At 46.0% G+C, this 17,184-nt stretch overlaps 2 protein-coding genes across 2 annotated transcripts in view; both read left to right on the top strand.

Moving 5' to 3' along the window:
- Positions 1-17,184, top strand: part of cd109 (CD109 molecule) — a 54,192-nt gene that overhangs the window by 9,184 nt on the left and 27,824 nt on the right. Inside the window, exons 16-22 of the mRNA XM_085382456.1 lie at positions 8,618-8,707; positions 9,153-9,216; positions 9,302-9,416; positions 13,258-13,375; positions 13,527-13,640; positions 14,718-14,936; positions 15,461-15,602. Coding sequence (XP_085238582.1) covers positions 8,618-8,707; positions 9,153-9,216; positions 9,302-9,416; positions 13,258-13,375; positions 13,527-13,640; positions 14,718-14,936; positions 15,461-15,602 — 862 coding nt within the window. The remainder of the gene's footprint in view (positions 1-8,617; positions 8,708-9,152; positions 9,217-9,301; positions 9,417-13,257; positions 13,376-13,526; positions 13,641-14,717; positions 14,937-15,460; positions 15,603-17,184) is intronic.
- On the top strand, positions 670-4,546 carry LOC146652780 (uncharacterized). The gene is made up of 2 exons (XM_085382605.1): positions 670-2,121; positions 2,609-4,546. Exons 1-2 carry the CDS (start codon positions 670-672, stop codon positions 4,544-4,546), a joined length of 3,390 nt encoding a protein of 1,129 aa, XP_085238731.1.

Raw genomic sequence — 17,184 nt, 5'->3', positions numbered from 1 at the left:
ACCAACTACGGAAGCTCCAATGACACCACGTCTGTCTATGACAGACCTGTCGAGCCGTGCTCAGGGCTCCGCCCCCTCGTACTAACACGGCCAACCAGCTCCTCCTAACTCATTCTCGCTTTCTTCCCGTGAGAAACTACTTTGAGCTCCCTCAGCGCATCCAGGCTAACTTGATTAGCTGCTTAACAGTTCTCAGGCGTCCCGTGTAGGAGTACGTCGCCGAACGCAGTTTTTCCGGTTCCAGTTTGGATCGTGCTGAGTAAGTCCTTCGAAAGAAGTGTACTTAGAGTTGCACTGTGGAACAGCAACCGCGTCAGGCGAGCTGTCCCAGCGGTTCCTGGTTTTAGTTAGCGAGGTAGCCGACGTTGTGTGACTTGGGCTAACGCATTATGGCGAGCTGTTCGTTCAGTGTCCGGCTAGCATTAACTTGTTAGCAGGCCACGAACCACATTAGCGTCTCACTAGCATTAGCTTGTTGGTCGACCTAGGGTTCGGTTAGCATTAAGTTGCTAACGATATTGGCTAGCGGAGTGCAGCTAACGTGTCACGACGAGCTGACTCCCGCCACGACTAGATCGGATTTAACACCCGCTGCTAGTCCTAGCTACTTATGGGCTAACGTGTCGAGACGAGCCTGGTGTAGCCTAGTCTCACCCCTTTCCGCTAACCATGTCTACAGCTCCTACTCCCGCCAAAAGGTCGGAGCCGAAGGCTAAAGAGGCTGCATCCCGCCCGTGCCCCGCATCATGCGGTGCCACCATCTCGGGCAGGGACCCTCATCCAATGTGCATCGTCTGTATGGGTGCCAAGCATGCTCGGGCTTCACTGGCGGACCCTCAGGGATGCCCACACTGTGCTTTGATGCCAGAGAAAGTCCTGGAAAGGAGGCTGAGAGTAGCAGTAACGAACAGTCAGGACCCCTGCCTGTCGGCTGCTACTGCTACGAGCGATATCCGTCATCCGCGAGCCTCCACAAGCTGGGCGGACATGATGGAAGAAGAGTCCCCGCTCATGCCCCCATCGTTCGAGGACCTCCTCGATCAAAACGTGGGCGAGCCGGGTGGCGAGGACGCGGAGGGCGATGCCGACTCCGACCTCCTCGACCTGGAGGACATGGATGAGGAACAGGAGGATGACTCTACCTTTCCTCCCCAGCAGTCCAGGCCACCGAGTGGGGCTGAAGTTGCACCCCTGGTGGACAGCAATTTGTACGAGGTCTGCAAACGGGTTGCTGCCAAGCTAGGCATCCCATGGCCAGCCGCCCAGGATGCCGAAGGGGCAGAACGCGACCTGTATGACGGCAAGAGGCTCCCACCAGCCTTGCCGCCATCAAAGCAGCTTCTGCCAGCAGTCCCAGCCTGCATGAAAGAAATGAGTCGCTATTGGTCAAGCCCTTTTAAAAGCAAGCTTCCGACCAAGGGCTGCTCTAAGCTTGAGATCCAGGGGATGGGTGAACTGGGGCTGACCGAACCCCCAGCAGTGGAGCCTTCAGTGGCGTATCACCTTCACCCTAACCGCAGGGCAATCTCAGCTTCTTCTAGCATTTCTTTGCCCAACAAGATAGATCGCCTCACGGCATCTATTTATCAAAGGATGTACAAATATGCTGCACAGTCAGTATGCTCGCTTAATGCAGTCACACTGCTATCAGCATATCAGGCAGAAATTCTGGAAGACATGGGCCGTCAGCTTGACTCGGGTTCCCCGAACCCAGCCCTCTGGGATGAAATCTGCGTGGTTAATGATCTCATTCTTCGCTCCTCCAGGGGAGCAGTCCAAGGGTGTGGTCGCGTTATGGGCCTTGCAGTCTCGGGTGAGAGAGCCTTGTGGCTAAACCTGTCAGGCCTAGGTGATGCTCAGAAGGCTGAGGTCATGGATGCAGCCTATGACCCAACCAAGGGTCTCTTTGGCCCAGCCCTGGAGAGAATGAGAGAAACAAGCACCCGCAGAAAGCAGGAGGGTGAAGCATTAAATCTCTGCTTACCCAGAAAACCTAACTCTCAGCCCCAGCAGGTGCCAAGAGCTGGCTTTGCAGAAACAGCAGCAGCTGCGAGAGGGAGACAGAGTGGGGTCAGAATGCAGAGAGGAGCAGGAGGCCAGCAGGGTGCCCACCAGGCCAAGGTAGAGAACCGAAGACCTTGGGGCAAGCATTCCTTTGCAGCAGTTGCTGCAAAGAACAAGCCGTTACACCCGGTCAGCCTAGCACACCTGCAGCATTCTGTGTCACCCCTCTTTTCTTCCCCAAATAGAAGGAAGGTGTTAGAAGGGGTAACCAAATCACTCCAAAGTTCAGGGTCTCCGGAAGTTTCCAGTTCACCAGGAGCACCCTCTCAGTCTCCTCCTCCAGTTCAGGGAGGACAGACTTGTGGACAAATGGCGCAGTGTCACCAAACACTTCTAAGCACTCTGTCTGTGTCACCAAGCACTGCCCAGAGTCATCAGACACTTCACTGTGGTTTGGGGGTAACAAAAGAAATAAAACGTGCATTTCTGCAGCCAGGCAGTTTGCCAAGGGCAGAATGTCCCCCCCAGTTTCAAAATAAAAACAAAAGAAAATCACTGCAATTTGTCTTTGTTCTCAGCGGGGTGAGCTCACGCTCTTCCCGAGGGGGAGAGCCCCAACTCCTTCCGGGAGACAGGGGTGACGTCACGCTACCGCTTCTTCAGAGGCCCGCTTGCAGCGCGGCTGGAGCAGTGGCGCGCATGCGCAGTTCATCCCTGGGTCTTGTCAACCATTTCCCATGGTTACAGACTACAGTTTGCGGCAAAACCACCGAGATTCGGCGGAGTGTTAGCTTCTGTGGCCAGTCGCGATTCAGCGAATGTGCTGGAGGAGGAAATATCCTCCCTGTTACACAAACAGGCGATCGGAGCGGTTCCGAGCGAAGAAGCTCAGCAGGGCTTTTACTCCCGCTATTTCCTCATCCCGAAAAAGGACGGAACGTCGCTCCGTCCTATTCTGGATCTGCGTGTGTTAAACAAGCATTTGAGAAAGTACACGTTCAGAATGCTCACACACAAGACGCTTTGTCGCTCAATTCACACAGGCGATTGGTTTGTTACAATCGACCTATCAGACGCATATTTTCACATCGCCATTTATCCTCCACACAGGAAATATCTCAGGTTCGCTTATCAGAGCGTAGCGTACGAGTTTCAAACTATCCCATTCGGGCTATCCTTAGCTCCGAGGGTGTTCAGCAAATGTGTGGAGGCAGCGCTGTCTCCGTTAAGGAACAGCGGCATCAGAATATTCTCTTACATAGACGATTATCTAATATGCTCACGATCGCGCGAGCAGGCGATCAAAGACTCCGAGGTGGTGGTGAATCACCTCACGGAGCTTGGGTTCACTATCAACCTGGAAAAGAGCCACTTGAAACCCGCACAGTTTACAGAGTATCTGGGGCTCAGAATAGACTCCATCTCTTATCGTATCGCACTTTCAGAGCGGAGGATCGCATCCTTCACTCACTGTCTTTCCCGTTTTCAGCTGGGGAAAGTCGTGCGGTTCCGACTCTGTCTCCGCCTCCTCGGCCTCATGGCTTCGGTGATATCGGTGGTACACTTGGGGCTGCTTATGATGAGAGATTTTCAGCGGTGGGTCGCTTCTCTGCAGCTGTGCCCTCGCCGACATCTCAGTCGTGGTGTAAAAATAACGCAGCCATGTATCGCGGCTCTCCGGCCCTGGAGGAGCCCGACAGCTCTCACGGCGGGGGTACCGCTCGGGGCAGTATCATCCAGGGTGACGCTGACCACAGATGCATCCCTGTCAGGTTGGGGTGCAACTATGATGGGCAGAGCAGTGAATGGCGTTTGGTCACAGAGACTCACTCTGAATCACATAAATGTGCTGGAGCTCCGTGCGGTGCTCCTAGCCTTATGGCATTTTCTGCCGTATCTCCGGGGTCAACATGTTTTAGTGAAAACAGACAACTCCACTGTAGTTGCTTATATCAACCGCCAGGGCGGCACCCGTTCCCGGCAGCTACACAGGTTAGCCAGGGAAATAATTATGTGGAGCAGCACTCGGCTCCTCTCCCTTTGGGCAACTCACGTGCCAGGAATTCTGAACAGGGGGGCGGACCTCCTGTCCAGAGGAAATCCACTGTTCGGAGAATGGAGGCTTCACCCACAGGTGGTGGAGCAGATTTGGCAGAGATACGGCCGGGCTGCCGTAGATCTCTTCGCCTCGCGAGAAAACACACAGTGCCCCCTGTTTTTCTCCCTGTCAGACGCACACGCGCCACTGGGCGTGGATGCGCTGGCCCATCCATGGTCAAAAACTCTGCTGTATGCTTTCCCTCCCCTCAGCCTGATCTCCCCAACACTGATCAGAGTGAGGGATCAGGGGCTGTCTCTGATTTTAATAGCTCCACGGTGGCCATCCAAACACTGGATAGCAGAAATCAGCCAGCTTCTGGTGGACGAGCCATGGCCACTCCCCATCTGCAGGGACCTTCTGTCTCAGGCGCGGGGGGAGATATACCATCCCCATCCAGACCAGGTTGCTCTCTGGGCCTGGCCCGTGAAAGGTGGAATTTGAAGGCAGCAGGCATGCCTCCGAAGGTTATTGAAACCATTCAGAATGCCAGAGCCTCCTCCACTCGTTCCATTTACAGCAGTAAATGGCGTGTTTTTGAAGAGTGGTGCCATGAAAAGCAGATTATCCCTTTTCAGTGTTCAGTGGTGGAGCTGTTGTGTTTTCTTCAAGACTTGCTGGACAAAAGGAAAGCTTTTTCCACTATAAAGGTCTATTTAGCAGCTATTTCAGCCTGCCACGTGGGGTTTGGTGATAAACCTGCTGGGCAGCACCCCCTTGTAGGTCGCTTCATGAGAGGGGCGCGTCGAACGCTCCCAGTTTCTAGACCACTGGTCCCTTTATGGGATCTGTCAGTCGTTTTAGACGCCCTCTCCCACCACCCCTTTGAGCCTATTGGGGCAGTGGGGTTGAAGTTTCTCTCTCTTAAAACCACTCTGCTGTTGGCTCTAACCACAGCCAAGCAAGTTAGTGAATTACAGGCTCTGTCTATTCACCCCTCTTGTCTACAGCTGGCCCCGGGACTCACTAAAGCACTCCTGAGGCCTAACCCAGCCTTTGTCCCTAAAGTGTTGGAAACATCATACAGGTGCTCTACAGTAGAGCTCCTAGCTTTTCACCCCCCTCCATTCTCTTCCGAGAGGGAGCAGAGGCTGAACACTTTGTGCCCTGTCCGGGCCTTGGGGACTTATGTTGACAGAACAGCTGGATTCAGGAAGTCGGATCAGCTGTTTGTTTCCTGGGCCTCCCCTCACAAGGGCAGGCCCGTATCACGCCAGAGACTAGCTCATTGGATTGTAGAGGCCTTGGCTCTGGCTTATAGCTGTAAGGGCTTGCAGGCCCCCCCGGGACTCCGAGCACACTCCACTAGGGGTGTGGCCACATCCTGGGCGTTGTTCAGAGGTGTATCAGTCCAGGATATTTGTGCGGCAGCAAGCTGGGCTACGCCGCACACGTTTGTCCGGTTTTATCGGCTGGATGTTGCACAGTCATCCCTGGCTCAGACGGTGCTGGATTCTGGTGCCTCAGGTTTGACCTGAGATCCTGGAGTAGCACTGGAGAGTAGCTTCGGGAGCTGGCGCAATCCGGGAGTGGGCCATATCTCCCATAGTGAAACACCGAGCGAAATTAGAAAAAGAACGTTGGGTTACTTAACGTAATCCCTGGTTCTTTGATAACAGAGTGAGGTGTTTCACCAACACTTCCCTCCTTGCTTAGGCACGGAAAGAAATCTGCTTGGAATGAGTTAGGAGGAGCTGGTCGGCCGTGTTAGTATGAGGGGGCGGAGCCCTGAGCATGGCTCGACAGGTCTGTCATAGACAGACGTGGTGTCATTGGAGCTTCCGTAGTTGGTCACGAGGCGATTCCCATAGTGAAACACCTCACTCTGTTATCAAAGAACCAGGGATTACTTTATCTCACGATTAAATTGCTTGATTCGGTTCTACTTTACAATTTTGCCTCATTTAATCGTAATTTTGCAGGTATGCATTTATGCACAGCTCTCTTAATGTCCCAACACAGCATTTCAATTAGGTTGAGGTCTGGATGCTAATTGGCCCATTGCAACACTTTGATTCTTTTCTTTTTCAGTCATTCTGTTGTTGCTGCTTTGCTTGGGACCATTCTCCTGTTTGTTTTTGTGCCAAACTTTAGCTGTCAGACTGATGGCCTGAAATTTGACTCTAGAATTGGTTAGCATACAGAGAAGTTCAGGTCACAAGCGCCTGGTCCTGTGATTACAAAACAAGTCCAAACCATTAACCCTCCACCACTGTGCTGACAGTTTTTATGAGTTGTTTGTGCTTATATTCTGCGTTTGGTTTTCCCCAAATGTGCTTTGTATTTTGACCAAAAAATCTCCACTTGGGTCTCATCTATCCAAAGGACATTGAAGTCTTGTGGTTTGTTCAGATGCACCTTTGCAAACCTAAGCTGTACTGGCATTTTCTATTTAAAGAGAAAACGATTTATCCTGGCAGCTCTTCCAAACAGCCCATTCAGTGGCTTGCAAAAGTATTCGGCCCCCTTGAACCTTCCCACCTTTTGTCACATTACAGCCACAAACATGAATCAATTTTATTGGAATTCCACGTGAAAGACCAATACAAAGTGGTGTACACGTGAGAAGTGGAACGAAAATCATACATGATTCCAAACATTTTTTACAAATAAATAACTGCAAAGTGGGGCGTGTGTAATTATTCAGCCCCCTTTGGTCTGAGTGCAGTCACTTGCACATAGACATTGCCTGATGAGTGCTAATGACTAAATAGAGTGCACCTGTGTGTAATCTAATGTCAGTACATACAGCTGCTCTGTGACGGCCTCAGAGGTTGTCTAAGAGAATATTGGGAGCAACAACACCATGAAGTCCAAAGAACACACCAGACCGGTCAGGGATAAAGTTATTGAGAAATTTAAAGCAGGCTTAGGTCTGCAAAAAGATTTCCCAAGCCTTGAACATCCCATGGAGCACTGTCCAAGCAATCATTCAGAAATGGAAGGAGTATGGCACAACTGTAAACCTACCAAGACAAGGCCGTCCACCTAAACTCACAGGCCGAACAAGGAGAGCGCTGATCAGAAATGCAGCCAAGAGGTGACTCTGGACGAGCTGCAGAGATCTACAGCTCAGGTGGGGGAATCTGTCCATACGCAAAGTTGGCCTTTATGGAAGAGTGGCAAGAAGAAAGCCATTGTTAACAGAAAACCATAAGAAGTCCCGTTTGCAGTTTGCCACAAGCCATGTGGGGGACACAGCAAACATGTGGAAGAAGGTGCTCTGGTCAGATGAGACCAAAATGGAACTTTTTGGCCAAAACCATATGTGTGGTGGAAAATTAACACTGTGCATCACTCTGAACACACCATCCCCACTGTCAAATATGGTGGTGGCAGCATCATGCTCTGGGGGTGCTTCTCTTCAGCAGGAACAGGGAAGCTGGTCAGAGATGATGGGGAGATGGATGGAGCCAAATACAGGGCAATCTTGGAAGAAAACCTGTTGAAGTCTGCAAAAGACTTGAGACTGGGGCAGAGGTTCACCTTCCAGCAGGACAACGACCCTAAACATAAAGCCAGGGCAACAATGGATGGTTTAAAAAAAAAATGGCCCAGTCAAAGTCTAGATCTAAATCTAGACTTTGACTGTGCAAAGCACTGTATTTTTCTAAGTGCGCTGTCATTAACTTTTGCATTTAACTTGCTAATCGATGCTTGCAGAGTCTCAGATGTAGCTCTTGGATATCTTGCAGTTTCTCTGAGCATTGCACAGTCTGACCTTGGAAGGAATTTACTGGGTCGTGTACTCCTGGGATAACTTTGGCATTGTGTTAACACATACCCAGCACGCTGCTAAAATGTTTTCTTTTACAGAGGTGCTCACAACTGATGACTGATGAACTGATGGCAACTCATTGACTTTTGATAATCAGCACGTTGGCTGTTCCTTATCCTCCTAATTCGTATGGAGGCAATCAGGGTTTACTGAGTATTGTTCAGAAGACTGCATTGAATCCTATGAAAAATGTTTTTAAAGTGAATAGGTTAAGAGATATGTGAAGAAGATGAGATGTTTTCCTCGTACATGATAGGATAGTTTGTATAAATGTAATTCAGCTTCTCAAACTAAAACAATTATTGGTTTCTTAAAATGTTAATAATTAAATATCAGCATGTGAGGCAGCTTGCTTACTTCAATCTGATCCTTAATTTGAGAGATCAAACTTGGAGCCTTGACTCATCTGTTTTTCATTCGTACTGACTGTTGTTGATCACATAACATGCTTTATTGTTTACAACAGTGTAACCTGTGAATACTAGAAGCTTCCATATCTCCTTGGGGTCCTCTGTAGTTTGTTTTCCAGCTAAATGTTCTCTGCCTTTTATAATCATATGCTTCCTGGTATATGATCCCTTTCATGTTCACCTGGGAAAACAAACCTGCCTCCCCACCCAAGTATCAGTTTAACAAGGCTGAACTTTTTTATTAGACATGTTTCTGTCCCAGTTTCCTTTGTTCGGTTTTATGGGGTGTAACAGTAGCAGCTCTTATATTGCTGGTGATATTTTCAGGTGATGAAGCAGATGAAGGAGTTTGGCAATTCCATGGCTGACGGCAACAATGAAACGCCAAAAATGGGGGATCCACACTCTGTTTTCAAGGTTAGCCTCCACAGAGAGACATCGCTTCTGTTTATTTAGTGACTCTGCTCATTTTCAGCTATTCTTTGACTCAAGAAGCATTGTTTGAATCACAAAATAATCCTTACTTATCTTATAACAGGCTCTGACATGGGAGGGCCTTCCGTGATCATTGTGTGCCCTAGATGCTCATATTTACAGATATAATATCAAACAGATCCAAGAGTAGAAACAACTGTGACCCTGAGTGTTCAGAGCAGTCGGTGCCTGAGCTTTTAACTCACTTATACCTACACTAAAGCCATAATTCTAATATTTTGACATGTGTAATATTTCTGTAATTACTTATAACTCATAACATAGAGTTTTGGTTTGGTTTTCCTCTTTTTCACTGAGGGAAGATGGACAGTCTTCACTTTATTTCAAAATGAATAATATGTAATGATAGTTCTGTTTTTTTGTACAGTCATGTGATCTTGTGGTTTTCACTGATGCCAGTTTGGAAACGTATCAAATAATGCACGACTTCCGTAAGTGTTAAACAGTATCAAACATTTTAAACATTGTGGATCGGTAATGCTAATGTGACTGATACTTTTTTTTTTTTTTAAACAGCAGGGGAGATAATGTTTTACACTACTGCGACAGAGCATTTACGTGGAGAGCAACAAAAGGAACGTGTGCGTTGGTACTTTCCAGAGACCTGGATCTGGATGGACACAAACACCAGGTGATATTTCAGTGTCAGACTGTAGAAACAGTTGCCTCCTGCTGTTTCATGTGACCTTTACTCTACATATTGAAAAATAGAGTTTAAACAAAAGTTTTCAAATTTTATGTAAATTGTAAGGCTGCAGCACACAGACACCAGAATTTCACACACGCAAAGCACAATTTTCTTGAACAGTTGATATAAGAACACAGGTCACATTATTTTGGAGACAGTTGCATTTAAAATACTGCAAAAGGCAATATCAAGGCAGTTTATTTTCTTCACACCGAGTGCCACAATGTACAGGTGAAGGAAAGGGATTTGGGGTCTCTAGGGGTCACGAGGGCAGTGAGGGGAAAACGCACACGGTTAATTCAGACACAGGACTTCTCCTCCCAGGGATTCCTTTTCGCGCTCACACCGCACCAACACACCACATTCACAACAGATCAGTAGCAGGTCCTCGGGTGGGGCATGCAGAGTCAGGCATGAAAAGAGGAGATTGGTATCAGAATAGCACTTCAAAGAGAAACTTGAAGAAAGCTGCTGAATACAGGAAACACTGACGAAGGTTACACAATAATCCAGCGACGAAGCATTCCCAGTGGCTGCCTTAAGTAGAGGTGGACCGATTCGATATTACGTATCGGTCCGATACTGACCTAAATTACTGGATCGGATATCGGAAAGAAATAAAAAATGTAATCCGATCCATTAAATCACGAAAGCGCCTCACAAAACTTGCGACACGCTGTAACTCGCCTCATAACCTTAGCACATTGAAGCAGTATTCATCACGTGATAGAGTGGCTGTGGCGTGCGAGAGGTGTCGGTGGTCTGGTTCAGCATTTGGAGCCTCGCTACCAATCTATATAGTAACTGTTAAGTCTAATATACCCTAGTAAGCTATAGTACTTTTTCCTTTGGGAAGGCTGTGCAGTCTGCAATTCTGTTGAAGAAAGATGTTGAATCTATTTAATATTTCTTGAAAAAAAAAAAAAGATTTCTGTGCATTTTTTTCCCCCCCCCACACTGCATCAAATTAAAGTTGATTACGTCAATTAAGCATCATGAGGTGGAGGGTTCCCTTTTTCTTTTTTTTCTTTTTTTCTTTGTTGCTGGGAGTTGAAACCCTATTAGTTAGGTACTCTAATAGGGTTTCAATAGGCACTTAAGTACTCTTTAAAATACCAGAATAGGGAGGATGGTGTAGGTTTAAGTTTATTAGATTGATCAGTATTGCTGAACTATGAAAACATTTTTTGCATACAGGTATAACAGAATAGCTTTAGTGTTGTTGTTTTTTTGTTTTTTTTTTTAAACTTGAGTATGAACTTAGGCAAAATGCAGCAAGATATTTAAAAAACAGTTTTATTGATTAAAAAAACACTATATCGGATTGATATCCAAATTCATCATATCGGTATCGGACATAAAAAAGTGGTACGTGCCATCTCTAGCCTTAAGTAGGGAGCCTGTGAGAGTGTTGGTCAGATGATTGTTTGCAGGTGCGGGAGCCATGGGCGGGAGTCACAATGAACTCCGCCCCGGTAGTGCGCAGGGCGCGAGAGGGGAGGGAGAAGGGGCAAAATATACAGAAACACTTGTAGCCATACTGAGTCTGCCGAACAGGCACAGAGACCATGACAATAGCAGGAGTAAAACAGGTGGAGATGTTGAATTCAATCAGTCCACTTAGCAGAAGTGAGGCCAAGAGGCTGTCAAGAAATGCAGTTCCTCTAATGTCCAATAAATCCACAGACCCCAAAGTTAACAGCAGAAATAAACATGTTTATAGTTTGGGAAAAGCCTCTACTTTTGTTCTCTGTGAAGGTTCTCATTCATCCAGGTCAGGGGTCGGCAACCTGCGGCTCTTTAGTCCTTATAGTGCGGCTCCGCGTGGTTTGGGAAAATAGAAGTATTTAGTTGAAGTGTATTTTATTTATGTTAGTTCTTTTTTAACTTGTAGTTCTAAATTGGAAGATTATTGTGATATTGAAATATAAGAATACAATTATATTCTATTATTTTTTTCATCGCTCAAAATAAGCGTCACACTCGTGGAAGCTGGTATATCCGCTGAAACACCACGCATTTATCGAGACTTTCAGCCCCAGGTAGGCCAATTATTGACCTTTGGTAAACTATGTTAAAAACAAACACTGCTCATGCCTCACAGATGACAGCTTACAATCCTGCGTAAAGATGAAAGTGACTTCGTACAGCCCCGATTTGCAGACGCTGTGCGCAGACATTCAGGAGCAGAAGTCCCATTGTACCATGGCAAGCCTGACGATGTTTGCATGAACACGCTTTTCAGCATCTCTTTATTGACCACTTTTCACACACGGTTGCTATACACAGCCCGACACATACCAACACAACAGCATAGAGAGCACAGACGTTCAGGTGGCGAGGGGTGATTGCGGGTGCTGCTCAGGTGCGTCCGACTCCCCTGTAGTGGCGCTGCAGACCACGCCCCGCCACACACGTTAACCAGGTAAATTACATATTTAGGCAGAATTTTGCAAATATCTATTTTTCTTTTCTTTAGCAGTATAGTGCTTTTTTTTCCAATTATTTTTTTAAAAGCCAGGTCAAGGCTCCAAAAGCCCAAAGGCGAGTAGGGTGGCAGCTCACAACAGTATTTGTTTGCTACATGGATCATTTTAGTTCAGTTGGGCGTCTTTCCTTTTGTTATATTTCTTTAAGAGTGTTAATTACATAATTAAATGTAATTTTCTCTGTAGCACTTCATAGATTTCATAAGCAACACACCTTAGTTGTTCACACAAAGCATAAAAGTAAAAAACAATAATTACAGTGTTATCTTCATTTTAGATGTCAAAAAGCATTTGCGGCTCCCAGTGTTTTCTTTTGTGTGGAAACCGGGTCCAAATGGCTCTTTGGGTGTTAAAGGTTGCTGACCCCTGATCCAGGTAATTGTGGTCTAAGTTTGGAAAGAAAAGCGTCTGGGCGTCTTTAAGTTTTCTTGAAGATGCTTCACCTCTAATCCAAGAAGCTTTTCAGTTCCAAGAGTAATTGGTGGAGAGTCCCAGATTTTAAACCCCATGGGAGTGTCCCCAAGAGGGTCTTGGACCCCCTATTGTTCCTCTACCTAATCACACAGCCAAGGTGTGAAAACTGTTTTGGCTCACTGTGGTGGGACGTGGTCTGCGGTGCCGTGCAGGGAGGGTGGATGCCGTGCATCCTTAATCACGCCCACCGAGTTAAAACATGGGGACTCAGGGGTCGGTGTGTATTGTGGTGTGATGAGATGTAAATAAATGGCTCATAATTGCGATCTGTGGTCCCGTCGTGCCATATTCACACCACAGTCACAATCAGCCAAGGTTTTGGGTGAACCCATTGTGAATCCTAGCCTCACTCTATCATGTGATTTATTGAGGTTAAATGGCCCAGGATGTGAGTGGGTGTTATTTTTGCTGTTACCTTGGCATATAACCTTAGGAGATGATGTCCCATATACATTCATATTTATGAAATGATAAAAGATATTACCAAGCTAACGCTGAGTAAGCTGTGGTGCAAAACAAAGGCTCAAACAACACAAAGAAGGTGAAGCCACAAACAGTCAGAGATCTCATAGATAATGGTCAGGATCTAAGTTTTTAAGAATTTTTTTTTTTCTTCTCCAAATAACCATTCTCCAACCTGCAAAGACAAAAGACAACGCACCTCCAACACCTAACATTTTAAGTCAGTAAGCAAACATACTGTTTGTAAGAAAGCTGATGACCTGCACGGTATGATTCTTCAGAAACCGTTGGGTCAGATGCAGTTTTTTAAAATTTAAAGTTCTCTCTCTTCTTTTTTTTTTTTTTGCCGTTTGTTGCAGTAATTCAAACACAAAGGAAATGGCGCTAACTGTACCAGACAGCATCACAACCTGGATTGCCACTGCCTTTGTGATGTCTGAGAATCTGGGACTGGGAATTGTAGAGCAACCAGCAGAGGTATTAAGGTTTATATATTTAATTCATTTTAATTTTTAACCCTGTATTATTAAATTTATTCACAGTATGGCTTTTTGGCTTATTAATCTGAGCAGTAGCTGTTAGCATTAGCATCTCTTGTAACCAGGTTTTCTATGCAACCTTCCTGCAGCTGACAGTGTTCCAGGATTTCTTCCTGTCCTTAAATCTTCCGGCCTTCATCATCCGGGGAGAGGAGCTGCTGCTGGAGATCATTCTGTTCAACTACCTCCAAGAGGACCAGAAGGTGAATCTGCTTCTCCTCAGACACAGGCAGAGTGTACATTAATATAAGAGTCTGCCAGCATTAGACAAATGGGTCATTTTTAACCCTTGGTACGGTGCTAAATTAGCTTTATTATGGAGACTGCCAAAAATAAAATTAAACGAATAAGTTAGAAAAAAGAAAAGTACATGTTTAAAAATAAAAAATGTTCAACTGTGTGGTCTAAAGAATGTCCTATATTTTATATATAGGAATATAAATATGGACATCAAAGAATTACTTCTCAAAGTATACTGTGAGAGAAAACCTTTTCTTTAATAGTTAAACAGCTTTTGACCTTTGGAAAATTCTTTATTGTTTTTATTTATTTTATCGGTTGTTATTTTAAGAGTGTGTGCTTTCTTTTTTAAGTTTTGATCATGATAACTTTTATTTCATTTTGTAAAGTTTAACTATTATTTATCTATTTGTGGGATTTGAGGCAATAAGAAAACAAATAAAGAATATTAAGTCAGAAATATACATTTATGTCAAATTTATAGATTAATTATTTCCCATATTTATTTTTTTAAATAAAATATTTATTTTTATTACATGTAATCATAATCTGTATGTATTTATGTAATAATAAATTTTGGGCATTTAATTAATTGTTGCATACTTATGGCAGCTTCTGCCTGCCATACATTATTAAATCACAATACAGTACAGCAGAGTTAGACTTTTGTAAGATGCTGCCACCTAGAGGAACCATAAGCAGACAGTATAATAGAAGGGTGGCTGCTTTTTAGTTCAGTGTCCAGGATCTTGGTGGTATCAGTGGTGAGTTTCTTTGTTTTCTTTGAACCGAGAGTGTTGAGAACACTTAAAATGTGACCTTTCCCACACATATCTGCGTCTTTTTAAATGCGAAATTCTGTTTAACCAATGTATATTGGGGGTTCTTTACGTGTCAAGTTGCCATAATCTAAGGTGGCATCAGTATTTCTGAAAATTGATATGTTCTTTAAACCCTTCATGAAAGAACAGGCCTCTTTGGTTTCCTCCGACTCCCTTTGTGCCACGTTAAATGTGATCACTCTGTGCCTTTGTCGTTAGGTCACCGTCACTGTTGCACAGAGTGAGACCTTCGAGTTCGTCTTCCCAGACAACGAGCAGCTCTCCACGCCCGGTGTTCATCCGGTGTTTGTGAAGAGTGAAAGCGGAGCCACCGTCCTCGTTCCCATCAGGCCGCTGGTCCTCGGGGAGATCCCCATCTCTGTGAAAGCCAACTCGGATGCAGTGTCCGACTCTGTCCACACAACAGTGTTAGTTAAGGTGCGCAGTGAAAAATTTCCACAGTCCTAAAACAGTTCAAATAATTAATTTGGCTTAAAAATACATTTATTTGTTGTTTTTGTAGAACTTTAACTCCCATGCTTAGATTTTATTATCAATATGAACTTCTGTTATTATCAAGCCTGTTATAAGACTACTACATTGTTAGTCTTTAGTCTGACTAGATCTTGTTATGGGGTTACTGATTGGTCTCTAGGCCTGAGGGGCACCAAATCTTTCTATTAGCTTTTACTGAGAAGGAGCATTTTCCAGGTTTTAACAGATAACAAAATAACTTGTGAAATTGTGACAGTGGAAGTTGAACGTGTATATCCTGTTTGTAAAGTGCCTGTCAGCCATCTAAAGCACAAACAGGCAGGGAACTCTGCTAACGTTACCAATCCTCGCCATCTACTCCACTGTAACTAAAGAAATGTTGACCTGGTTTCACAGCTCTGCGTTTCCCATTTCTTACTCACCATTTTTGTTTGCCTTCATCTTTTGCATGTCCATTCATCCTGCAGGCCGAAGGTCTTGAACAGTCATTTTCCACCTCCCTGCTGCTTGAGCTTTTACCAGCAGGGATGAGCCTGTCTAGAAACGTTACGTTTACCTTCCCACCAGATGTTGTGGAGGGCAGCGAGAGAGCTTCAGTTATGGCTGTCGGTATGTAAACACACCAGGGAGAAACCTTGAGTAACAGATTCAGATCACCTGAGATTGCAGGCTGATTCATGGTAAACAACAAAACAGAAGACAATAATTCCTAAAAATAAGGTTTACTGAAGTTGTTTTCACACACAAACTTTGGAAAGTTTGGAAATATTCCACAGATGTCCTTTGTCACGTGTAGGACTTAGCAGGAAATGGTTTATTTCAGACGGCTTTTCATCAGGTGAGGGAAGTACCTGGATAGAGCGTAGTGTATTATCGTAAGAAAGTACTATCTGTCACGGCGGGGTGCGCCGATGTGTGTGGAAACAGGACCCAAAAGCAGATGAGGACAAGGAGTAGTAAGGTCTTAACAGAAAGGTGAGGCTTTATTAAAATGACGGCAGGGTTAAACCAGGAAACCAAAACGAACTGGCAAAAACACTAAGAAACAAAACACTAAAGGTACTAAGACCAAAAACTATAACTATGACTGAGGTGGAAATAAACAGGCTAAGACTATGACTAACGTGGAAATACAGACGAAGACTAGAACTATGACTGAGGTGAGGTAAACAGACGACCCGACAATGACATGCAGAAAACAGAGGGCTTAAATACATACATGAGGTGATCAGGGGAAGCGGAGACACATGGGGGAAACAGCTGACTGACATAAACCTAAATGACAGGACCAGGAGGAGGAAAGCTAAATGCAATGAACAAAGAACACATGACACTGTCAGAATAAAACAGGAAATACTAAAACTAGACATGACAACACAACTAAACAGACCTAATACGTGAAGAATAATACAAGAACCCAAAACATAGAAAACCAAGGGAACAATAATAACAGCTTAAACTAAAGCTAGATAGGAAATGACACAAAAACTAATCACATATCAAAATGAGAAAAATACAAACATGAACTCAGAGCGCTGGGTCAGAGACCCAGCCTGTGACAGAGCCCCCCCCCCCCAAGGGCGGATTCCAGACGCCCGAAACCAACAAGAAAACAAACACAAAACAAAACAACCCACCCGGGGCGGGCGGAGGGGGACCAGGCCGGAGGGCCGGAAACAAAACCAAAAACAAAGCACCAGAAGCACACAGGCCAAAAACAACAAGGGCACAAAAGTCCGAGACCCAGCTTCAGGAGGGCGACCATGAACCCGGCAGAACAGGAGCGAATGGCGAAGCGGTTCAGGCGGCCGCCCCGGAGGCCGACAGCAAAACAAGAGAAAGTTCAAAAGTTCAGGAGGCCGACCAGGAGGCCAACGGTCCAGCAGTCCAAAATCCATGAGCTCAGGGGGCCGACCCGGAGGTCGAGAGCATAGCAGGTCAGAGGTCAAAAGTTCAGGGGGCCGGCCGTGCGGAAGGCGACGGCGGCGACTCAGGCGATCAGGGGGCCGGCCGTGCGGAAGGCGACGGCGGCGACTCAGGCGATCAGGGGGCCGGCCGTGCGGAAGGCGACGGCGGCGACTCAGGCGATCAGGGGGCCGGCCGTGCGGAAGGCGACGGCGGCGCCCAAGTGTCAGGCGTCCCGGCCGAGGCTTGGAGGGCACAGGACCAGGCGACGCTGAAGCCGAGGCAG

Source organism: Rhamphochromis longiceps, linkage group LG15 (genome assembly GCF_057381845.1).
Source record: "Rhamphochromis longiceps isolate RC_006_pf linkage group LG15, R_longiceps_female_GT1.1, whole genome shotgun sequence".
In the NCBI taxonomy this organism is placed as follows: domain Eukaryota; kingdom Metazoa; phylum Chordata; class Actinopteri; order Cichliformes; family Cichlidae; genus Rhamphochromis; species Rhamphochromis longiceps.
This window is presented reverse-complemented; position numbering and strand designations above follow the sequence as displayed.